The 25,552-nt window shown below is 44.5% G+C and overlaps 1 protein-coding gene across 1 annotated transcript in view; it reads right to left on the bottom strand.

The window, feature by feature from the left end:
* Window positions 1-25,552, bottom strand: part of LOC137536870 (zinc finger protein 850-like) — a 56,440-nt gene that overhangs the window by 5,753 nt on the left and 25,135 nt on the right. Inside the window, exons 9-12 of the mRNA XM_068259054.1 lie at window positions 20,638-20,735; window positions 18,675-18,948; window positions 10,905-12,045; window positions 1,495-1,541 (exon numbers count right to left, since the gene is read on the bottom strand). Of these exons, the coding sequence (XP_068115155.1) occupies window positions 1,495-1,541; window positions 10,905-12,045; window positions 18,675-18,948; window positions 20,638-20,735 (1,560 nt within the window). The remainder of the gene's footprint in view (window positions 1-1,494; window positions 1,542-10,904; window positions 12,046-18,674; window positions 18,949-20,637; window positions 20,736-25,552) is intronic.

Here is a 25,552-nt window from a genome sequence, read left to right as displayed (position 1 = left end):
TGTTTCAGTCAATACAGGGGAGGCCTGGAGAAGGTGTGTGTGCACAAAACAAAAGGAGGAATGAATGGCCAAGCTGGGGGACAGAAGGCAGAGAAAGGGGTGAAGAAGGTTGGAGGGACTGAGCAAGTGGAAAGAAAGAGAAGGTGGGGGTGAATGACAATCAAGCAGGAAAAATGCAGACGTGGAAAACGGGAAGGGAGAAATGAACACAAAATAGAAGGAATGGAGAAGTTGGGGTACAGAGCAGGGAGAGGGCTGGGCAAGGTGGGGGTAAAGAGCAGGAGGAGCAATGGAGAGCAGGAGGAGCAATGGGGGTACAGGGCAGGAAGAGGAATGGAGAAGGTGGGGGTACAGGGCAGGGAGATGAATGGAATAGGTGGGGGTTTAGAGCAGGAGGAGGAATAGAAAAGGTGGGGGTACAGAGCAGGGAGAGGAATAGAGAAGGTGGTGCCACAGAGCAGGGTGGGGGTACAGAGCAGGAGGAGAAATGGAATAGCTGGGGGTACAGAGCAGGAGGAGGAATAGAAAAGGCGGGGGATAAGTCAGGAGAAGGTGGGGTAAAGGGCAGGAGGAGCAATGGAGAAGGTGGGGTAAAGGGCAGGAGGAGCAATGGAGAGCAGGAAGAGGAATGGAGAAGGTGGGGGTACAGAGCAGGGAGAGGAATGGAGAAGGTGGGGGTACAGAGCAGGGAGAGGAATGGAGAAGGTGGGGGTACAGGGCAGGGGGAGGAATGGAGAAGGCAGTGTACAGAGCAGGGAGAGAGCTGGGGAAGGTGGGGGTAAATAGCAGGAGGAGCAATGGAGAAGGTGGGGTAAAGGGCAGGAAGAGGAATGGAGAAGGTGGGGGTACAGAGCAGGAGAGGAATGGAGAATGTGGGGGTACAGGGCAGGGGGAGGAATAGAGAAGGTGGGGTAACAGAGCGGGGGGGGGGGGGGTGGAGAAGGTGGGGGTACAGACTACAGAGCAGGAGGAGGAACAGAAAAGGCGGGGGGACAAGTCAGGAGAAGGTGGGGGAACAGAGCGGGGTAGGGGTAGGAATGGGGAAGGTGAGGGTACAGAGCAGGAGGAGGGATGGAGAAAGTGGAGTGCAGAGAATGCAAGGTAAAAGTTGAGGAGGGCAGAGAAATTATTAAAGGGCACAGAGTGGGAGGAGTGATAGAGAGAGTTTGAGCAGAGACAAAAAAAAGGCCCAGAGAAGACAGGCATATGAGAGGAGGAGGAGAAAGCAGAAAGGACTTGGGAGGCTCTGGCTCTTCTTCCAGTAAGGATATAAGCTGTCATACATGTAGAGCTCATGGCTGAAGTTTGTAAGGATGATAACAAACAATTACTCTACTCCACCAGTCATGAGCACACATCCCACTTTAAATGAGTTGCCAGTGTCTGGAGAGAGGCTACTGTCAAAAGCTGCATGTATATTTAGGTGCTCTGTCATCTGTTTGGAAATTGTCATTCTGCATTTTTTGAGAGGTGGATATAAAAAAATGTTATTACCTCCAGTGCTGCCAGTTTCAGCAATGTCTCCTCTGTATTTCCTCCAGCTTCACCTCTAATCCCAAACTTCCGGTTTGCGCAATACATCACTTCTTGTCAGCATGCGCCACCTTGTTTTCATCATGGGAACTGCAGTTTCTGTATGTTAACTGCTGAAGACTGAACTGAGAAAACACACAACCTGTCCGACTCTTTGCTGATTTATATCAACCTATGTATGAATGTAATATCCAGTCCAATGGCAAAGGCCGAGATGAAACAGCAATGCTGCAGGGTGGGAAAGACAGACCATGAAATAAAGATTGTTTCCATACATTTGCAAATATGTGTTAAACAAGGATGCCTGGTTACATGTGTCTCGTGTCCCAGTCCTAACCTCTCTTGATATTTGGTTCAGAAATTGGGTTCTGATGGGCCCGTAGACAATATCCTCCCCAACCCCAATTTAACTTAAACTAAACATGAATGACAAACAAATAAAACTCCAGAGTTGGCATTTTAAACGCCGTGGCCAATTTTATTTGGTTACTATAAATAAGATAAAGTGAAATAAATAAATTGAGGTCGATAAACCAACTTTAATAAAAAACATTGTATAAACACTCTTTATTCATATCTAACTACCACATCTAACTACCACATTTCAGATATGCTCTTCTTTATCACCAAGAAATACGACCCCAATACTTGTACTCGAAATTCTCCAAATAAACTTGACCACGACGAAATCATTTTCAGAGAAAGGGAAGGGTGGGTGGGCGGGCGGGGAGCTCACCTATGCCACAGGGGTGACAGGCAGCTACAATGGGGAACGGACCTCCTTTATATACACTTAACCTCTCCCTGATTGGTCGGCCTAATCTTCCACAGAGCATAGCAACACCTGGCTAAGCATATCTACCTGACCAATCAGAGCCTCCCACTGTTCCCCTGCATTGCAGAGCTTACTCAACCAATCAACATCCAGCTCACCTCAGAGAGGGAATTTGAGCTGGATGTTGAGGAAACCTCCTGACAGGCCTAATTCTAGTTTTCTTCACACACCTAACTAGTAGAGATTGCCACAGGCCCATGTGTGGCCTACCTAATTGTTCGGCCCGTCATTCCTGTGGTTTGTCATGTGCTCAGTGGCGTAGCAATAGGGGGTGCAGAGGTTGCGACAGCATCAGCCCCCCCCCCCCCCCCCCCCTCAACCACAGTATTAGCTCTCTATTGGTCCTGTGCTGGTAATATTCACTTCTATAGATGCTTTGAATAGTAGTAATTAAGTAATTATTAGCACACTGTCCCCGTCCCCTTCTGGCACCTCTGACATTGTGGTTGTCCTTTGCAGGTTTTGGTGCGCCATATCAATTGTTGCTTGGGGGTCCTATTGTAAAACTTGCACCAGTGCCCATAGCTCCTTAGCTACACCACTGCATGTGCTTTAATTTTCCAGAGGTAGGGTTGTTTGTGGCGTAGCAAAAGGAGATGCAAACATTGTGATTGGGGTCCCTGGACCAGAGGGGCCCACCTTTAACCTCTGTATTAAATCTTCATAGGTGCTATGCTGGGAATCGTCACTAAGGATGAGCGGGCAATAGCTAAATTCAGTTGGTGTAAGCGAACCATGGCAAAGGAGGTTCATATACCCTGGCTGCCATGCTCCATTCTCCCTCATTGTTAGACGGAGGAAATATTGGGAGGATGTAGAGGGGCATTGAGCGCTGCAGCCAGAGGCAGCGAGCAGGGTAAGTTATTTGCCTATTGTTGTCACCCGCTTACACCAACGCTCAGTGGAGAAACCGAATTGCACTCTCACTTCTCTGGGGGTTTGGTGCCCTTCTAGCCCTAGTCAGGGTCGGTTGCTAGATCACCCTGCCCTACTGTACTCAACTCCCAAGACACAGCTCTGAAAAAGTGAGAAACGTATGCCTTTCTACAATTCACTTTGAGTCTGTTGCAGTACACTGCGGTACGGTTGCCCTGTGCAGGAGGCGCACAGCAATTTTACCATTACTAACACCGCCGATGCACCGCACGTTAGCGCCACTGGATTAACGCGCACATTGCTATGGTAATATGCAATAAAATGTGTGTTACCTTAGCAACAGGGGGTATATTCACTATAACAAATAGCATGCCTTATCAGATTTAACATGCCTTATCAGAGTAGCATAGCGAGCGCTACAAACTTATGCCTGCTAATTGGCAATGACGAGAGCTCCATTTGTTCTGCCCTGAGCCCCTGTGGATCCAATCACTTTAAAGGACATTATCCCCGCACTTTGATTGACCCAATAGGCTGCCTGTCACTTGACAGGAAACTTGACAGGCAGCCTATTGAGTCCAACAAAGTGCAAGAATAATGTCCTTTAAAGTGATTGGACCCGCAGGGGCTCAGGGCAGAACGAGTGGAGCTCTCGTCATTGGCAATTAGCAGGCATACGTTCGTAGCGCTCGCTATGCTACTCTGATAAGGCATGCTAACTCGGATAGGGCTTGATAACTCTGATAGGGCACGCTATTTGTTATAGTGAATCAACCCCCATGTGTGTTACCACTTTGGGGGTTAACGTGCAGTGCTCTCTGGGCGTAATGGTAAAATTGCCGTGCATAGGGCAACTTGACTGCAGTACAGTGCATCAGGCCCTTCGTCTCCAATGTTTTCTCCTAGAAGATGTTTCATAATTTTTCATCCCTATGCAAAGCATATTTTGATAAAGTATGAAAACATCAATGAGGAGAAAACCTAGGTGAAAAAGTGAAATGAATAAGGGCCCTGATTCACCGGCAAGGTATGCGTTCTTCCGACAACTCAATTGGCGCTATTAGGTTAACAGGCAGTCCTTCCCTGGCATTAGTACAGGTAAAATAGAGGTGTGCTCACTGTAATCTTACCACAGTTTGGTGTATCAGCGCCTTAGTGAGACATCCCTGTTTACCGTTTCTATGCACATATTGAACCAATGTCACTGTTTTTATGTTTGACTCGGGACTTTGGGTTCTGGTTCCTGCTATGATGATACAGTTGCACAGTTTTCTGCTTTAACTAAAAAACACCAAGGAACAATCTCCCTGATTTACATTCTGACATGTATCATATGGTGACATTTTTATTGCTGACGGGTGATGTCAGTGGAAGTAGCTGCTGCTTGCCTATTTGGCAGTTGGAAACAGCTGTTATTTCCCACAATGCAACAAGGCTTCCAGAGTGTGATGTCAGCACTATGGCCCTGACATCACACCTTGGGAGGGGTTGTTACCACAATATCAGCCATACAGAGCCCTCTTGATGATCAATTTGAGAAAAGGTAAATATTTCTCATGGGAAATGGGGTATCAGCTACTGATTGGGATGAAGTTCAATTCTTGGCCACAATGGCCAGTTTCTCTTTAATCCAACAATCCAAAAATGCAACTTATTTCATGAGCATTAACCCGCTTCAACAGGCAATCAATAGGTGTAACTGTCAGCAAAAGCACCTGTTTTTTTAACGTGTATTACTCTACTCTGGTGCCTCTGTTCGATAACTAATCAAGGATTTTAGTCCACTCCTGGTGGATGGGTGTTACCCCAACCCATTTCCTCTACAGAGTGTGACTTTTTAACCCAAGTGGGGTCTGGTCTAATCTCTCCACCTGCAAATACAGTGGTTGCCTTAGCAGTAACCCACCTTTGTGAGTACCTGTCTTCTACCTCATTTACTGTACATTGCATTTTGCTAACATACTACACTATCTGGGGCTTTTGATTGTTCCTTGGTGTTTTTCAATTAGAACCCAGAAGGACGGAAGCCATGCAGGACGAGTGCATAGAGTGTTGGAATCGGCTGTATACAGCGGCGAACACAGAGAACACGGCACCTGTCACTGTATTGGTAAGAGCTTGTGGGCGGGACACCTGGCCTGACCTATGGCATATAAGACGCACTGACTTTCCCACCACCCCAATTTCATATACGAAAGATAGAGTAAGTACTGTTGGTCTACCTCCTAAAAGCAATGATTCAAGTCACTGTGAAGGCATGGGAATATTTTCTTAAATGTCCTCCTAACAAACTTCCCACATGCACCCTGCAGATCCCTGTAACTGAACTCAATTTACTAATTCCTCATCTTATTTACTAATTTACTAATTCCTCATCTTACCCTAACACAACAGCAGTCGAAGGGAGTTGGGCTATTAAGCAATTTATATGGCAGAGATCAGATTAAATTACAGAGGGCGTTTGCATTGAATGATAACCAGTAGTTTTACGTATCACAGGAAAATAGTTTTCTTAGAGGTTTTCCAAACCCCAAACTTCACAACCAAATTGCTTTTTCTTTGAGCTCCACTAACATGACAAATGGTACAATAGAATGGCTCTATGGTATTTTGAATCACTTTCCCAGTAGCAATCATTGCTTAGCAAGTACACTAATATTTCGGTTCAGAATTTAAATGTTGATATAACTATAGACCATTTGATATATGTGAGCAGATATTTACATAAATTCACAAGATGCACCTTGCAATGGGAGCAATTCCAGAACCGAGTATTTAGATGATGTTTCACAGCGAGGAAATTGGAAGCTTTTCCCAAAGTTGCTTCCCCTAGGTGTTGTAAAAAATGCACACAGACAGTAGGTAGAAGTAGGGACAGTGACTATGGGGGAACCGGGGTAGCCTGTGTGACAAAGATGAGACCAGGATCCACATGGTGCAGTATCATAGGATAAAATTAGCTCAATATTACAAGAGTAGTTATACTCTTACAGAACCTGCAACCACAGTATATCATCTACAGGGAAAACACTATCCCCGCTCGGTACTCCAGGTCCTGCTGAAACCGGGTGGTCGGTCTCCTGGGGTCCTTACTAGCTGTAGACGGCACCACACTAGTGGGAAGGACACCTCAGAAGGAGGTGTAGTGGGCAATAAAGAAGGGTGGTAGGTGCCCCAAAATAAATATCTCTCAGGCTGCAAACTGTATTCCTTAAGGCACTTTATTGACCTGAGAAAGTGGGCAAAGACCTGAGAAACGCATTGTCTTTTTTAATTGTGCTTCGATGAACCTAACCTGATTTAAACCCATGTTTTTCTGGGTTGGTTAATCAGAAGAGGTAAGATACCTCGTATTTATTTATGCCTTTATAACGTACACTCTGAGAGACATTTAATTTTGGGCACCTTCATCCTTCTACACAGGAAATAGGCACACCTAAACGTATGTTATGGGATTGCCCCATTATACCTGTTTTCTAGATGTTGAATAGTTAATTAGAGTTTCCTTTGCTAAGAGCTTTTCCCCCACCCCCAGTTAGCAGTATTATTTATTGGTGTAGAATAGACCATCATTGGGCCCCCCAGCTTATTCATCCTTTGTTAGGAGCAAATCACATGATCTCATCTGAATGGAAGTCATCTGACCCCTTCTCTATACATAGTTACAGTTATTTTGGTTGAAAAAAGACATACGTCCATCGAGTTCAACCAGTACAAAGTACATCTCCAGCCCGTCCCCCACATACCCCTGTTGATCCAGAGGAAGGCGAAAAAACCCCCACAAGGCATGGTCCAATTAGCCCCAAAAGGGAAAAATTCCTTCCTGACTCCAGATGGCAATCAGATAAAATCCCTGGATCAACATCATTAGGCATAACCTAGTAATTGTAGCCATGGATGTCTTTCAACACAAGGAAAGCATCTAAGCCCCCTTTAAATGCAGGTATAGAGTTTGCCATAACGACTTCCTGTGGCAATGCATTCCACATCTTAATCACTCTTACTGTAAAGAACCCTTTCCTAAATAAATGGCTAAAACGTTTTTCCTCCATGCGCATCTCATGTCCTCTAGTCCTTTGAGAAGGCCTAGGGACAAAAAGCTCATCCGCCAAGCTATTATATTGCCCTCTGATGTATTTATACATGTTAATTAGATCTCCTCTAAGGCGTCTTTTCTCTAGACTAAATAAACCCAGTTTATCTAACCTTTCTTGGTAAGCGAGACCTTCCATCCCACGTATCAATTTTGTAGCTCGTCTCTGTACCTGCTCTAAAACTGCAATATCTTTTTTGTAATGTGGTGCCCAGAACTGAATTCCATATTCCAGATGTGGCTTTACTAGAGAGTTAAACAGGGGCAATATTATGCTAGCACCTCGAGTTTTTATTTCCCTTTTAATGCATCCCAAAATTTTGTTCGCTTTAGCTGCAGCGGCTTGGCATTGAGTATGATTATTTAACTTGTTGTCGATGAGTACTCCTAAGTCCTTCTCCAAGTTTGATGTTCCCAACTGTATCCCATTTATTTTGTATGGTGCTAGACCATTGGTACGACCAAAATGCATGACTTTACATTTGTCAACATTGAATTTCATCTGCCATGTATGTGCCCATATAGCCATCCTATCCAGATCCTGTTGCAATATGACACTATCTTCCTGAGAGTTGATGATTCTGCACAATTTTGTATCATCTGCAAAAATAGCAACATTGCTCACTACTGCATCTACTAGGTCATTAATAAATAAATTGAAGAGCACTGGACCCAGTACAGACCCCTGTGGGACCCCACTGCTAACAGTCTCCCATTTTGAGTACGATCCATTGACCACAACGCTTTGTTTTCTGTCCATTAGCCAGTTCCCTATCCATGCACACAAACTCTTCCCCAGTCCTTGCATCCTCAACTTTTGCACCAGACTTCTGTGGGGAACAGTGTCGAAGGCCTTTATTTTTGGTGACAGTTAAGCATAATTTAGTGATGGAAACTAAAATCAGAAATAGGACTAACTTGTTCTAGAATACAGCTACTTAGCAGATGTTTTTCACAACATTCTGAGTAAACTCAGAAGACAGTCGTGCGTGAGAATAACACAAAATCCACTGCTACAAAAATCCTCAAGCTAGCTCCTAGATCACATTGCTTACCCATTCTGGTGTTTGAAGTGAACATTAACTGAAGCTTCTGACCTGTATCTGCATGATCTGCATAGCTGCGAGATCACATTGCTTACCCATTCTGGTGTTTGAAGTGAACATTAACTGAAGCTTCTGACCTGTATCTGCATGATCTGCATAGCTGCAAGATCACATTGCTTACCCATTCTGGTGTTTGAAGTGAACATTATCTGAAGCTTCTGACCTGTATCTGCAAGATTCTACGTGAGCATAAAATAAGACACTGGTTGCGGAGGGACTTGTTACTGTGGGTGGGGCACGTGGCCACCTATTAGGACAACCTGGGGACTCTTCCCTAAAAGGACTTAAGGCTTTAAATCCCAGAATACACAGAAGTACACAGGTACAAAAAGAGAACACAGATCTTTCATTAATTCATCTTGTTTATACAAAAACAAAGTAACATCACAGATGAAATAACAATGTATACCTAAAAGAATATTTGCCAATACGTAGTATACCTCATTTATATGACGCTTAAGGAGATTTTGCCTTGGCATCAATGCCATGGTCTGCCTTACCGGTTTGTGGGAGGGTGACGTCATCAGGAACGTACTCTGCATACAGAATCAGGGTGCCCAGGGATGTGCCTGATGATTATCTAAGGTTTATAGACCCAGAATTGTGATATTTTAAATGAGCTCAGGGAACACCAGTACCAATGCTCGGTTATAGTCTTTAATATAAGTGTGTATGCACCTTTAGGATCAGTGCTGCACTGTCATTAATCAGATATGTAGATAATGTACCTCCTTTGTTTACTTAGCAAACAAAATAATCTCTCCTCTTGCCCATACACACGCTCAACCAGACAACCTGATTGTTGTCCGTTTTTGGTCTGTTAAGGCGTACACACACACCATACTGTAGCAAACGAAGGGTCCATCAGACCCTCCCGCTGGGCGGACGTTCTGCCGACAGTAGCACGTGTGTACACTCTGTCGGCAGACTGACAAGACTGTTTCTGATAGATCCGCGTCTTATCAGTCTGCCGACAGCATGTATACACGTGCTACTGTCGGCAGAACGTCTGCCCAGCGTGACTGTCTGATGGACCCGTCGTTTGCTACAGTGTGGTGTGTGTACGCGCCTTTAATGTGCCCATATATCAGACAAGGGGCTTAACTCACTAAGACAATTAGCATGCCTTATCAAAGTTAACATGCCTTATCAGAGTAGCATAGCGAACGTATGCCTTCTAATTGGCAATGACGAGAGCTCCAATCCTCCTGCCCTGAGTCCTGCAGGTTCGTAGTGCTCGCAATGCTACTCTGATAAGGCATGTTAACTGGGATAAGGCGTGCTAACTTTGATAAGGCATGCTATTTGTCTTAGTGAATCAAGTCCAATGTATGGCCAGATCGACTAAGAGACAGATCTTTCTCTGATTAGAAAGAGATCTGTTACATGCCCATACACCCCAGGACGCTTTTTGATTAATGCCATGCTGAAGTCAATCGGGAATCGGCCTTGTGACTCCGAATCTGCTGTCCCCCATGGTCAATGTGCCCCCCTGGTACCCAGTGCACTATACATTGCTTGTCCGCCACTGCCTCCAGGCTGGATCCTTCATCCAAACACACGAGCAAACACAAACACACTGAGCATGGGCATCAGGGGGACATTTAACATCATTATATAGTAACCAAATCGGATGGTCGATCTGTCACCAAGTCGCCTAATATATGGCCCCGTTTAGACGACAATCAAGCCCATTTACTAGAGCTTGATCATTCATGAGTTTCCAATTTGAACAAATTGATCATGAGACAGACTCCTCTCTGATCGAATCCGAACAGAGGGGGATCTGTTGCCTGCCCATACACTGCAGACCGATTTATGATAGATTTCATCTTGAAATCTATCAGAAAATGGCTTAGGTCCGCTATCCCCCCCCCATGTTAAATGTCCCCCCGATGTGCATGCTCAGTAAAGTCTCACCTGTCCACTGCTGTGACTCCTGACCTCCTCCAATATCTGCCATCACTGCGATCACCTGTACCACATGGCTCCAGGCACGTGTAGTGACATCACACATGCCCCAATGCCATGTGGTACAGCCGCTCTAAGTAATGGCGGATGCCGGGAGGGGGGGGGGGGGGGAGCTGTGGCTTCGGGAGCACATCGGTCGTGTTCTGGGGGGACATCGGTCATCGTGATAACAAACGCCATTACCGTCGCATGCCCATCCGAGCACTTGCAACCAAGATTTTCCAGCATGTACAAGTGATCCCTTTTAACTGATTTTGGACGAACATCGATTGGGTGGCCATATTGTGGCACCGAGTCTCTTTCCATTTGATGAAATTATTGAATCGGAAGGCTGCAATATGGAGTGATGTATGGGCTCCTTAACACTTTCACTTATGAAATGCGACTCTTCCAGCTCCTGGCTGGACTAATCATGTACAAATTCATAATCTTTATTACACAGTTTTCCACATTGACAAAACAATGCAATCTATGAAATGTCAGCAATTACAATTCGCTGGCCTCTGGTTGTGTGTGTGTTTTTTTCTGATGGGTGATTAAAGTTTCTTTCTTTCCAAATGATTTCCCGCACTCTGAACATGAAAACGGACGCTCACCTGTGTGAGTTCTCTGGTGTCTGCGAAGGGTTGCTTTTATACTGAAACTTCTTCCACACTCTAAACAAGAATAAGGACGCTCGCCTGTGTGGCTTCTCAGATGAGTACGAAGGGCTCCTTTCTGACTAAAACTTTTTCCGCATTCTGGACACAAAAAGGGACGCTCCCCTGTGTGAACTCTCTGGTGTATGATAAGGCTCTGTTTCTCAGAGAAGCATTTCCCACACTCTGAACATGAAAAAGGCCGCTCTCCTGTGTGAGTTCTCTGGTGTGTGACTAAGCTTTCTTTCTTCATAAAGCATTTCCCACACACTGAACATGAAAAATAATGCTTGCCTGTGTGACTTCTCTGGTGTGTGAGAAGGTGTCCCTTTTGAGAGAAACATTTCCCACACTCTGAACATGAAAAAGGACGCTCACCTGTGTGAATTGCCTGGTGAGTTTGAAGAACTGCTTTCTGATTGAAACATTTTCCACACACCGAACATGCGAAAGGCCGCTCACCAGTATGACTTCTCTGGTGCGTAAGAAGGCTTCCTTTTGTACTGAAACCTTTGCCACACACTGAACATGAAAAAGGACGCTCACCTGTATGGCTTCTCATATGCATAAGAAGGTTTTCTTTCTTACTGAAACATTTCCCACATTCTGTACAGGAAACAGGATGTTCACCTGTGTGACTTCTCTGATGCATTAGAAGCTCCCCTTTCTGAGTGAAACATTTCCCACACTCAGTACATGAAAGTTCTTTATCTGTACCAGGACAGACTTTACTAAAAGACTGCTCAGAGTTACCTGGGTCACTTGACTGATCCAATTTGGAATGAATCCTTGAAGAAGGAATGAGTGATTTGTTTAAATATTCTTTGCTATTAGAGAGTTCTATAGAGCCATTAACATTTCTTACAAAATGAATTCTACTCTGAGCAAGGGAGTTTCCCACTAGAGAATTTCGAGTGACGCCATTATCTTCTGCATTAACTTCAGAAGGTGAAATAAGACGTTCCTCTGAGGAATTCTGGACATAGTGTCCATCTGTTGGGAAAAACAATTGGCTTTGAAAGGACATTGAATTTTCTGATCTTCTTTCAGGAGTCATATATTACACATAAAATAATTGAAGCAACTTTAGTACACTACGTCACAGTGCACATACAGTCAAATACCAAGAAATACAGTATTTCCTCCTCATTTGTTGGTGCTATGATGTTATACTGAGGAATGGAGATGGGCCTTTTATATGGTGTACAGTATCTCCTCCTCATTTGTTGGTACTATGATGTTATACTGAGGAATGGAGATGGGCCTTTCATATGGTGTACAGTATCTCCTCCTCATTTGTTGGTACTATGATGTTATACTGAGGAATGGAGATGGACCTTTCATATGGTGTACAGTATCTCCTCCTCATTTGTTGGTACTATGATGTTATACTGAGGAATGGAGATGGGCCTTTTATATGGTGTACAGTATCTCCTCCTCATTTGTTGGTACTATGATGTTATACTGAGGAATGGGGATGGGCCTTTCATATGGTGTACAGTATCTCCTCCTCATTTGTTGGTGCTATGATGTTATACTGAGGAATGGAGATGGGCCTTTCATATGGTGTACAGTATCTCCTCCTCGTTTGTTGGTGCTATGATGTTATACTGAGGAATGGAGATGGGCCTTTCATATGATGTACAGTATCCCCTCCTCATTTGTTGGTACTATGATGTTATACTGAGGAATGGAGATGGGCCTTTCATATGGTGTACAGTATCTCCTCCTCATTTGTTGGCACTATGATATTATACTGAGGAATGGAGATGGGCCTTTCATATGGTGTACAGTATCTCCTCCTCGTTTGTTGGTGCTATGATGTTATACTGAGGAATGGAGATGGGCCTTTCATATGGTGTACAGTATCTCCTCCTCGTTTGTTGGTGCTATGATGTTATACTGAGGAATGGAGATGGACCTTTCATATGGTGTACAGTATCTCCTCCTCATTTGTTGGTGCTATGATGTTATACTGAGGAATGGAGATGGGCCTTTCATATGGTGTACAGTATCTCCTCCTCGTTTGTTGGTGCTGTGATGTTATACTGAGGAATGGAGATGGGCCTTTCATATGGTGTACAGTATCTCCTCCTCATTTGTTGGCACTATGATATTATACTGAGGAATGGAAATGGGCCTTTCATATGGTATACAGTATCTCCTCATCATTTGTTGGTGCTATGATGTTATACTGAGGAATGGAGATGGGCCTTTCATATGGTGTACAGTATATCCTCCTCATTTGTTGACACTATGATGTTATACTGAGGAATAGAGATGGACCTTTCATATGGTGAACAGTATCTCCTCCTCATTTGTTGGTACTATAATGTTATACTGAGGAATGGAAATGGGCCTTTCATATGGTGTACAGTATCTCCTCATTTGTTGGTGCTATGATGTTATACTGAGGAACGGAGATGGGCCTTTCATATGGTGTACAGTATCTCCTCATTTGTTGGTGCTATGATGTTATACTGAGGAATTGAGATGGACCTTTCATATGGTGTACAGTATCTCCTCCTCATTTGTTGGTGCTATGATGTTATACTGAGGAATGGAGATGGACCTTTCATATGGTGTACAGTATCTCCTCCTCATTTGTTGGTACTATGATGTTATACTGAGGAATGGAGATGGGCCTTTCATATGGTGTACAGTGTCTCCTCCTCATTTGTTGGTACTATGATGTTATACTGAGGAATGGAGATGGACCTTTCATATGGTGTACAGTATCTCCTCCTCATTTGTTGGTACTATAATGTTATACTGAGGAATGGAAATGGGCCTTTCATATGGTGTACAGTATTTCCTCATTTGTTGGTGCTATGATGTTATACTGAGGAACGGAGATGGGCCTTTCATATGGTGTACAGTATCTCCTCAATTGTTGGTGCTATGATGTTATACTGAGGAATGGAGATGGACCTTTCATATGGTGTACAGTATCTCCTCCTCATTTGTTGGTATTATGATGTTATACTGAGGAATGGAGGTGGGCCTTTCATATGGTGTACAGTATCCCTTCCTCATTTGTTGGCACTATGATGTTATACTGAGGAATGGAGATGGACCTTTCATATGGTGTACAGTATCTCCTCCTCATTTGTTGGTACTATGATGTTATACTGAGGAATGGAGATGGGCCTTTCATATGGTGTACAGTATCTCCTCCTCATTTGTTGGTGCTATGGTGTTATACTGAGGAATGGAAATGGGCCTCTCATATGGTGTACAGTATCTCCTCCTCATTTGTTGGCACTATGATGTTATACTGAGGAATGGAGATGGGTCTTTCATATGGTGTACAGTATCTCCTCCTCATTTGTTGGTACTATGATGTTATACTGAGGAATGGAGATGGGCCTTTCATATGGTGTACAGTATCTCCCCCTCATTTGTTGGTGCTATGATGTTATACTGAGGAATGGAGATGGACCTTTCATATGGTGTACAGTATCTCCCCCTCATTTGTTGGTGCTATGATGTTATACTGAGCAATGGAGATGGGTCTTTCATATGGTGTACAGTATCTCCTCCTCATTTGTTGGCACTATGGTGTTATACTGAGGAATGGAAATGGGCCTCTCATATGGTGTACAGTATCTCCTCCTCATTTGTTGGCACTATGATGTTATACTGAGGAATGGAGATGGGTCTTTCATATGGTGTACAGTATCTCCTCCTCATTTGTTGGTACTATGATGTTATACTGAGGAATGGAGATGGGCCTTTCATATGGTGTACAGTATCTACCCCTCATTTGTTGGTGCTATGATGTTATACTGAGGAATGGAGATGGACCTTTCATATGGTGTACAGTATCTCCCCCTCATTTGTTGGTGCTATGATGTTATACTGAGGAATGGAGATGGACCTTTCATATGGTGTACAGTATCTCCCCCTCATTTGTTGGTGCTATGATGTTATACTGAGCAATGGAGATGGGTCTTTCATATGGTGTACAGTATCTCCTCCTCATTTGTTGGCACTATGGTGTTATACTGAGGAATGGAAATGGGCCTCTCATATGGTGTACAGTATCTCCTCCTCATTTGTTGGCACTATGATGTTATACTGAGGAATGGAGATGGGTCTTTCATATGGTGTACAGTATCTCCTCCTCATTTGTTGGTACTATGATGTTATACTGAGGAATGGAGATGGGCCTTTCATATGGTGTACAGTATCTCCCCCTCATTTGTTGGTGCTATGATGTTATACTGAGGAATGGAGATGGACCTTTCATATGGTGTACAGTATCTCCCCCTCATTTGTTGGTGCTATGATGTTATACTGAGCAATGGAGATGGGCCTTTCATATGGTGTACAGTATCTCCTCCTCATTTGTTGGCACTATGGTGTTATACTGAGGAATGGAGATGGGTCTTTCATATGGTGTACAGTATCTCCTCCTCATTTGTTGGCACTATGGTGTTATACTGAGGAATGGAGATGGGTCTTTCATATGGTGTACAGTATATACTCCTCATTTGTTGGTGCTATGATGTTATACTGAGGAATGGAGATGGGTCTTTCATATGGTGTACAGTATCTCCTCCTCATTTGTTAGTGCTATGATGTTATATTGAGGAATGGAGATGGGCCTTTCATATGGTGTACAGTATCTCCTCCATATTTGTTGGTGCTATGATGTTATACTGAGGGATGGAGATGGACCTTTCATATGGTGTACAGTATCTCCTCATTTGTTGGTACTATGATGTTATACTGAGGAATGGAGATGGACCTTTCATATGGTGTACAGTATCTCCTCCTCATTTGTTGGCACTATGATGTTATACTGAGGAATGGAGATGGGCCTTTCATATGGTGTACAGTATCTACTCATTTGTTGGTAATATAATGTTACACCAAGGAATGGAGATGGGCCTCGCATATGGTATAAAGCCTCTTCACAAAATTTGTTGACATCATGTTATTGGGGAGTAGACAATCATATTTTACACTATGGGAGTTGATCCACTAACAGAAATAGCACGAGTAACATCCTGTTACTCGTGCTATTAGAACAGCGTGCCTTAAATGTAAGTGGCTGCATTCTACATGCGCTACTGGCCGCGTAGCATGTGTAATTACCCTCAGCCACAGGAGCGGGTAGTGCAGCATAGCGAGCACTGGTAACTTACACCTGCCCCTTGCCAATAAAGGGTGCTCCACTCGTCCCACTCTGAGCCCCTTCAGGTCCAATCACTTTAAAGGATGTGATCCCTGCACTTTGATTGGCCCAATAGGCTGCCTGTCAAGTGAGGAGGTTACTCGTGCTATTCCTGTAAGTGAATCAATCCCTTGATGTCTTAAATCTCTGCCTCATGTCACTAACTGTACTTAGAGAACCTTACAATCTAATGATCATACCACAGCCATTTATCCTACCTGTATGGTTTTAGGATATGTAAATAAACATTTTCACCTAGAATTGAAGTTAGCAATTTCTAACAAGTATAACCCAGTTTTGGTTTGCCTGGTTGCACAAAGCTTTGTACATTCTCCTTTTGAGAAATTTCTGCATACAACTGGCCCCACAACAAGCATCAATCTATTCAGTCCCTTTCATTGAATCTGCCACATGCCAGACATAGGGTTACCCAGATGTGAGCAGACATATTCAATCAATTCACTATTGATCAATTTTGTGCAATCAATCACTTTAAAACCTGATTTTGGAAAATCTCCCTGTGAGGGGGCGGGGCAGTGGCAATGTGGAATTGATGGCCCAAAGCGTTGTGTTTCATCAAGCAATACAATACAGTACTTGTGGTTCAATCATTGCTCAATAGATTTCTGCTAACATTTTGATTGAAAATGAGTTTGCCCTGTAGGGTAGGAATAGGCTACCATCTTTTTGAATTCCAATTGGAGAGAGATCAATTGGCTTGGCTTATCGGGCCCTAATTGACTTTGTATGGTCATTTTAAAGTGTACCCGAGGTGATATGTGACATGATGAGATAAACACATGTATGTATGGTACAAAGCATATTAATAACCAGGTTGTTCTACTTTATTTTTCTGCCTAAAAGACTTAATTTCTAGGCATGGAATTGACAGCTTCTGTCTTGTCGGTACCTTGCCGGAAATATAGTAAGCCTACGTGTAAGCAAATTACAGCCATAAAAGTTTTCCTGGCAGAATACAACTTCTGAGGGCAGGGAGAGCTAAAATACATACTGACCTTTATCTAACTCTAGAACACTTCATAGGTTGCCACTGATTAGAGACAGTAAAACATTCAACCTACTTCAATGTAAATGTTGAAATATAAAAGAAAACTGTGAGAAAACGCGGAAAAGCCGCCGCGTGTACTGGCGGCAAGGCGGCTGATTCCGCGTCCAGCACGGCGGTTTGTCCGCAGTAGCGTGCGTCTGGTGTGGCTGGGTCTGTTAGTTCACACAGGCTGAGGAGCTACGCGCGCGCGCCGGAAGTCAGACCTTTTATGCCAGCAGGAGATGTATCAGCTGATCAGGACGATCAGCTGATTCCTGCTGGACTCCTGATTGGCTGAGTGGCTCGGGCGGGGCGGCAGAGTCCTGCAACTATATATTCAGGTTGCTTGCCAGTTGCTGGTTGTCTGCCATTGCAAACACTTATGTGGAAGCACTCAGACCTTAGTCAGATCCAACAGTGTGTTAGAACCAGGAGGACCTGGGAATTCACACTGAGCCAGATTACCTCTGTGTATTATTGTGTTATACTTCAGACTAGTTCCAGGGTGTCGAGACCATGGACCTCACACCCAAGACTAGGGACAGTGTATTATTATTGTGTTATACTTCAGACTAGTTCCAGGGTGTCGAGACCACGGACCTCACACCCAAGACTAGGGACTCTGTATTATCATTGTGTTATACTTCAGACTAGTTCCAGGGGGTTGAGACCACGGACCTCACACCCAAGATTAGGAACTCTGTGTTATCGTTTTGTTATACTCCAGACTAGTTCCAGGGTGTAGAGACCACGGACCTCACACCCAAAACTAGGCATTGTTTGATATTTGTTATGACCTGTTGCTTTCCTGACTATCCCTCTGCTCTCTGATTCGGTACCACGCATATCTGATATTCTGTTGCCAAACCCTGCCTGCCTTGGATACCGAATCAGCCTTCTGTCTTTGTACTTTGTCTGTCCGTGTGTTGCCGACCTGGATTGCCCGACCTCGAGAGCTATCTCTCTCCCCTAAAGAGAGTCTCCAGATCAGTCAGTGACATCCACCTTCAGGTGTCACTCACTCTCTGGCCCTTCCTACCTTTAGCCTGCCTCCACCCTTTGGAGAGTCTCAGGCTGCTGGAGGGTTTCTGTACTCTCTATAGCAGTACCTCCTGTACTGCCAAAAGCCACCTGCTCATCAGGTGGATTGCTCAAAGTCATACTGTTACACCAAACACTCACACTATAAGGTGTCCAGAGGTTAGTTATACTTGGATTATCGGTGATTCTGCAGATCACCAATAATCAGATTCTCTCTGTGTGCTGACACCGATCGTTACAAAAACCCTGGGATATTTAAAGTCATTTTTAAGAGTAGGAGTTGTTCAACTCATCAGTTTATTTTCACTTAAACACATTATGCGATGTATATATTTACAGTTTATTCATTACCTGTTCCAATATGGAGTGAAGATTGTTCATCTTTTTTCTGCATTATTTCACTTTCCTCCATAGATTGGCAATCACTCTTCATATACGTCTCTTCTTCTTTAGTAGTCCTCCTCATGTCACCCTCCTCCATAGACATCTTATAGGTCTCTTCTTTTTCCTCTTTAATTGTCCTCATCATGTCACCCTCCTCTGTAGACTGCTCACCACTCCTCTTATAGGACTCCTCCTCTTCTTCCTCTTTAATCTCAACTTTCACAATAACGTGTTTTTCACTCTGAACACAGAAATTTATAGAAAAGAACATTTAATAGGCTTGTAAGAGTAAACAGTGTGGCCCTTAAAGGGAATCTGAAGTGAAAATAAACTTATGATATAATGATTTGTATGTGTAGTACAGCCAAGAAATAAAACATTAGGAGCAGATACAAGTCTAATATTGTTTCCAGTACAGGAAGAGTTAAGAAACTCCAGTTGTTATCTATGCAAAAGAGCTTCACTGACCTCTCCAACTTTTAAAGTCGCAGAGAGCTCTGTCTTCTGAAGCTTATTATCTCAACTGTCTGTCACTGTATTTAGTTTTTTCTGCAGATGAAAGGTTAAAAGGTCATTAGCATGCTCTGTGAAATCATTTAGAATGCTGAGTATAGTGTGTAAACTGCAAATATTTGAGAATAATGCAATGTTAGAAAAAAAAACTATATAACAGAAAATAAAAAAAATTCTTTGTTACTAACATTATATTAATTATCCATATTACACAACCAATTCATTATATCATATATTTTTTTTCGCTTCAGTGTCACTTTAATAATCATTAGAATAACACTGCAGTGAATGATCGCTGTACAAACACGCTTCTCAGCTGTAGCCAAGAAGCGCATAGTGTTCAGTGCAGTGGGGAGGAGGGACAATGGGGCGGAGCACGATTGAGCAGCTTCCAGAAGGTGGGGTAAGAGCAATGAGTACATTTGAAATCGGCGCCGGTAGACTTGGGCGCAGGATACAGTGGTATATGGCTGATCCTGCTTCTGCACAAGTCCGGGACGTTTTAATTACTATTCCCTCTCCAGGCCGCCATGGATAGTGAGGAAATGCGATTGCTGGAGACCGAATTATTGTGTTTTTTAAGCAACCTCGGCTCCGTCTCCTGACGGAGCCGACGTTACTCACTGAGCGCTGCAATAGGAGTGATTCCTATTGTAGTCTATGGGAGGCGCCGGCTGCGCCCAAATCTAGCAGCGCTGAAAAGCACTGCTCCGAAGAGCAATGTGCTTTCTGGTCAGTGTTGTTTTAGAGATCAGGCTTGCTGGATCATTGAACAATACTGAGGGCAGCTATACACGCAGGATTCTTAGTTGAGATGGCCAAATGCCACTTGCATGTGTACTATTAATCAGACTATCTTAACCTCCTTGCCGGTTATCCCGAGCTCAGCTCGGGGTAACCTGCGCAGGAGGATTTCTCAGGCCCCGCTGGGCCGATTTGCATAATTTTTTGTTCCCTACACGCAGCTAGCACTTTGCTAGCTGCGTGTGGTACGCGATCGCCGCCGCTACCCGCCGATTCACCGCTACCCGCCGCGCCGAGCCAGCCCCCCCCTCCCAGACCCCTGCGCAGCCTTGCCAATCAGTGCCAGGCAGCGCTGAGGGGTGGATCGGGATTCCCTCTGACGTCCCGACGTCCATGACGTCATCCCGCCCCGTCGCCATGGCGACCGGGGAAGCCCTGCAGGAAATCCCGTTCTGAACGGGATTTCCTGCTTACTCTGATCGCCGGAGGCAATCGGAGTGAGTGGGGGTATGCCGCCGCCCTGGGCTCGCTACATGATTTGAAAAAAATAAAAATTAAAAAAAAGTGCTGCGCTGCCCCCTTGCCGGCGGGAATTGGACTGGCAAGGAGGTTAAAGAACATTATTTTTGTACTGTATAAACATTGTGACCTCCAGACCCTCAGGTCCTCCTACCTGATAATGGTGGGGGATGGTGTGATCTTCCTGAGGACAATCTTTGGAATAAAGAGGACCTGTACATCCCTCTGTTGGGTTTCTGTTACTGGTCCCATCTGTAGGAAACACACACACTGACTTAATGCATTGTCTGTATGTGTTTATCAGATGATGGGGGATCTAGGTGAACCCTCCACACTGCTCTCTTCTTTACAAGAAATAAAAGTCTTGCCTCACCCGGTGTTGTAGGAGTTGGATGGTTTTCCATCATGGCGTCCAAGGAGAAGCCCTAATGTCCTAAATGCTGCCACTCCTGCATGGATAAATAAACAAGACAAGACACATAACATTTATATTGCACTTCTCTTTTGGCGGACTTAAAGTGCCATAGCAGCAGCCACTAGGGCGCGCTCAGTAGGCAGTAGCAGTGGTTGGGAATCTTGCCCAAGGTCTCCTTACTGACTAGATGCTGGCTTACTGAACAGGAAGAGCCAAGATTCGAACCCTGGTCTCCTGTGTCAGTAACCAGTACACTATCCAGCCACTAGACATCCTGACATCTTATATGAATCTGATACACAGAATGATACAGACACTACTCAGACGCATCAATTGCTGGATAATGGCCGTTGTGTGAGTGGCATATGTGCTGCCTGTATGGTGTATTGGGGTCAACCTCTCTGTTCCCTACTAATGATTTTAAATGGTTTTAGGAGTGCTGTCTCAAATGGAACAACACATGATGAAGAGGCACCCAGGATCAATAAAGCTTAGTTAAAAACAAACTAAAAGTAGAAAAAAAAGCAGGTGGCTTACCTCTTCAATGACATTAAAACAATAAAAGTGCCACTTTTGTACAGTCAAAAAGCAGAGAGGCACCCTGTGCTTTTTGGCTGTACAAAGCGGCACTTTTACTGGTCTGAGGGAGTGGGTTTGCACCCACAAAATGTGTTGCCTGTGCTAATACATATTCTACCTTATACTGGTTTTGTTAGTGTCATTAGAGAGGTAGGCCAACTCCTTTTTTCTCGTGGAGGAAAGCAACTGATGCACGGGATGTGGCTTAATACAGTGGAGTGCAACTATCTAAAACTAGTCACTGTATTATGCAAAAGAGAAAAAGCAGTAGTGCACATCCACTAAAAAGCAATACTTTATTACAAAAATGTTAAATTCTTGAAGGCATACAATACTGCAACACAGAGAGTACATGCCACCCACTGCCTTGTACTCTCTTTGTGTGCGGTATTGTATGCCTTTAAGATTTTAAAATTTTTGTAATACATTTTTGCTTTTTAGTGGGTGTGCACTACTGCTTTTCCAACTCCTTTTTTCTACTTTTAGTTTTCTTTTAACTAAGTTTTATCGATCCTGGGCTCCTCTGCATTTCAGTTTGTGCGAAGTTTACCTCCCCCTATCGGGGAAGGGGGGGGGGGGATATTTTTGACTACAAGTGGCCCTGCCACCTGCACTACCAGTCTTTTTTAAGAGTGCGACCGCGGGCCTCTAAACCCTAGTGTTTGTTTTTTCTGTGTAATTATGACATGATTTCATCATAATACAAGTTTAGAATCAGTCTAATCAAATGCACATGCTGATTATTTGGATTTGCCCAATTTTGAGCTGCATACATTTGCATGCACTCCAGAAGCATTAGCGTCTCATTGACTATCCCTAGCAACTGCTAATTTACTTTGGTATTGAGGCTGGTGAGCATTCAGAGGAGGTTGGGTATTGCATTCCATTCCAGCAGATCCAGGTCAGGGTATAAGAGCATGTGTAATCAGCCAACCTACCAAGGAAAGCTGCAGTGTTAGAGAAGGTTAATCAGAGCAAAGAAACAGTTTTTTAAGGATTACCATTATGCAATGCACATATAGAGGTGTTCATTACTAGGAATGATCACAGATATGCAATTTTTTTTCCAGTTGATGCAAATTTATGCAAATATTTATGCAGCTTGAAAATTGACCAATCAATTTAAACCTGGGTTTAAATTGATTGGTCCGTTTTCAAACTGAATACATTTGCATAAACATTTGCATAATTTTGGAAAAATTTGCATCTTATTGATCGTCCCTATTCATTACCAGCATAGCACCAATATGCAATGCTAATGAGATGGATGAAGGAGGGTCCCTAGTGGGCTCCTCTGGTCCAGGGGCCCCGAGATGGTCCCAACCTCTGCATACCCTATTTCTACGCCACTGTAAACAGCTTAAAGTGGACTGTGAAGTAGAGAGGTTACTAAAGGTCTGGAGTGAGGACCATGGATTCCGGAGTGACCTGGATAAGTGAATGGCAGAGATCCATTTGCAATGTGGAAGAGACAGAGAGCATCATAAGGCCCTTGGTATTTTTCTCACACATGCAGCTTGTGAATATCAGAGACTGAAAAAAGAGGTTATAAAATAATAATGAGATATAAGGTGAGGTTTGCTACACAAACATAAAGCACCACAGTGTGATTATTGTTGCCTTCCAATTCTCTGAGACTTTTTATGAGGCAAAATAAGTAAGCTTTGCTGTTATTTTAACATTTGTCTACTGTTTTGTAACTATGAGTTGATGGGGGGCAAAGCAGGAGGAAGATGGAGAAGGTGGGGGCACAGAGCAGGATGAGGAATAGAGATGGTAGGGGTACAGAACAGGAGAGGACATTAAGAAATGAAGGGGTATCAGAGCAGGATGAGGATGAAGAAGGTGGTGGGAGGTGGGGGGAAGGGGCACAGAGCAGGAAGAGAAATGCAGAAGGTGTGTGTGTGTGGGGGGGGGGGGGGGGGGGGGGATACAAAGCAGGTTGAACAATGGAGAAGGTGAGACATAGAGCAGGAGGAGGAATGGTGAAGGTGGGGTTTAAAGTAGATGAAGGACTGAAGATGGGGCAGCAGAACAGGAGGAGGAAGAGAGAAGGTAGGAGGGATCCAGAGCAGTAGAAGGATGGAGTAGGTAGGGTCACAGAGCAGGGAGAGGAATGGAGAAGGTGGGGGTATAGAGCAAGAGGAGAAATGGTGGTGAAGGTGGAGGGTACAAAACAAGAGAGGGAATTGAGAAGGTGGAGGTACAGGGCAGGAGGAGGAATGGTGACGGTGGGGGGTACAGAACACGAGAGGGAATTGAGAAGGTGGGGGTACCGGGCAGGAGGAGGAATGGTGAAGGTGGGGGGTACAGAACAGGAGAGGGAATTGAGAAGGTGGGGTACAGGGCAGAAGGACTGAAGGTGGGGATCACAAAGCAGGAATGGTGAAGGCAGAGGTACAGCGTAGGAGGATGAATGGTGATGGTAGGTTACAGAGCAGGAGGAGAAATGGTGAAGGCAGAGGTACAGAGCAGGACAGGGAATTGAGAAGGTGGGGGTATATAGCAGAAGGACTGAAGGTGGGATCACAAAGCAGAAGGAGGAATGGAGAAGGTGGTGGTACAGAACAGGAGAAGGTATGAAGAAGATGGGGTACAGAGCAGTAGAAGGAATGGATAATGTGGGGGCACAGAGCAGGAGGAGGAATGGTGAAGGTGGGGGTACAGAGCAGGAGAAGGTATGAAGAAGATGGGGTACAGAGCAGGAGAAGGAATGGTGAAGGTGGGATCACAAAGCAGGAGGTGGGGTACAGAACAGGAGGAGGAATGGATAATGTGGGGGCACAGAGCAGAAGGAGGAATGGAGAAGGTGGGGGTCACAGAACAGGAGGTGGGGTACAGAACAGGAGGAGGAATGGAGAAGGTGGGGGTACAGAGCAGGGTGAGGATGGGGGGGGGGGCAAAGAGCAGGAGGAGGAATGGATAATGTGGGGGCACAGAACAGGAGGAGGAATGGAGAAATTAGGGGTCACAGAGCAGAAGAAGGAATGAAGGTGGGGGTACCGAACAGGAGGAGATATTGAGAAAATGAGTGCACAGAGCAGGAGGAGGAGCAGAGAAGGGGGGAGAAAGGCAAAGAGCAGGAGGAGGAATGGAAGAAACGTGAAAGCTATTTTTGCCAGATGGTAGGGGGTACAGAGCTTGAGAATGGTGAAGGTGGGGTTATAAAGCAGGTGAATGACTGAATGTGAAGGTGGGGAGGGGGGGTCACAGAGCAGGAGGAGGTATGGAGAAGGTGGGGGCTCAGAGCAGGATGATGGAGATCGAGTAGGAGGGGTAATAGAGAATATGGGGGGAATGTGGTATAGAGCAGGAGGATGAAGAGGGGCAGCAGGAGGAGTGGAGAGGTGGAGATCAAGGTGTAAATATTTGTATTTACCAGTTATGAATATATGATCATAGCCCTTAGGAATTAGCTGAGAGGGAAGAGAGAGAACAGTGTCACAACTCGCATTACCTCCTCCTGTTTTGTCAGTTCTAGCAAATGTCTTCTCTTTTTTTCCGCCCACTTCACCTCTGAGTACCTCTACTTCTTAGCACATCACTTCCTGTGATTGTGCCACCTTGTGTTCACTGTGAAAACTGCAGCTTCTAAACAGCCCTTTTTAATGGAATGCTGCGTCGTTGTGGTGCATAATTTATGGTGCCCACTAATGATGAAACAATCTTTTTTGTTCAATCCAAATCTGTGCAGTAGATGGGTAAACTGAGTAAATATAGTTTGAATTTTACTTTGAATTTTAGATAGACTGTCCGCTAGGTTCCTGAAACTAAACCTAGACAAAACGGAATTTATGATCTTCCCACCCCGGACATCCATAAACCTTAACCTCCCAGATGTGCATGTCACTGTCAACCACACTACAATTCGTCCTACCTCTCAAGCCCGCTGTCTGGGTGTCACCCTGGACTCCGCACTCTCCTTCACTCCCCACATCCAAAACCTCACAAAGTCCTGCAACTTCCACCTTCGTAACATCTGTAAGATTCGCCCTTTCCTGACCTCTGCCACCACCAAACTCCTCATCCATGCCCTCATAATTTCCCACCTTGACTACTGCAATGCCCTGCTGTC

Source organism: Hyperolius riggenbachi, chromosome 10, assembly GCF_040937935.1.
Source record: "Hyperolius riggenbachi isolate aHypRig1 chromosome 10, aHypRig1.pri, whole genome shotgun sequence".
NCBI lineage: Eukaryota > Metazoa > Chordata > Amphibia > Anura > Hyperoliidae > Hyperolius > Hyperolius riggenbachi.
This window is presented reverse-complemented; position numbering and strand designations above follow the sequence as displayed.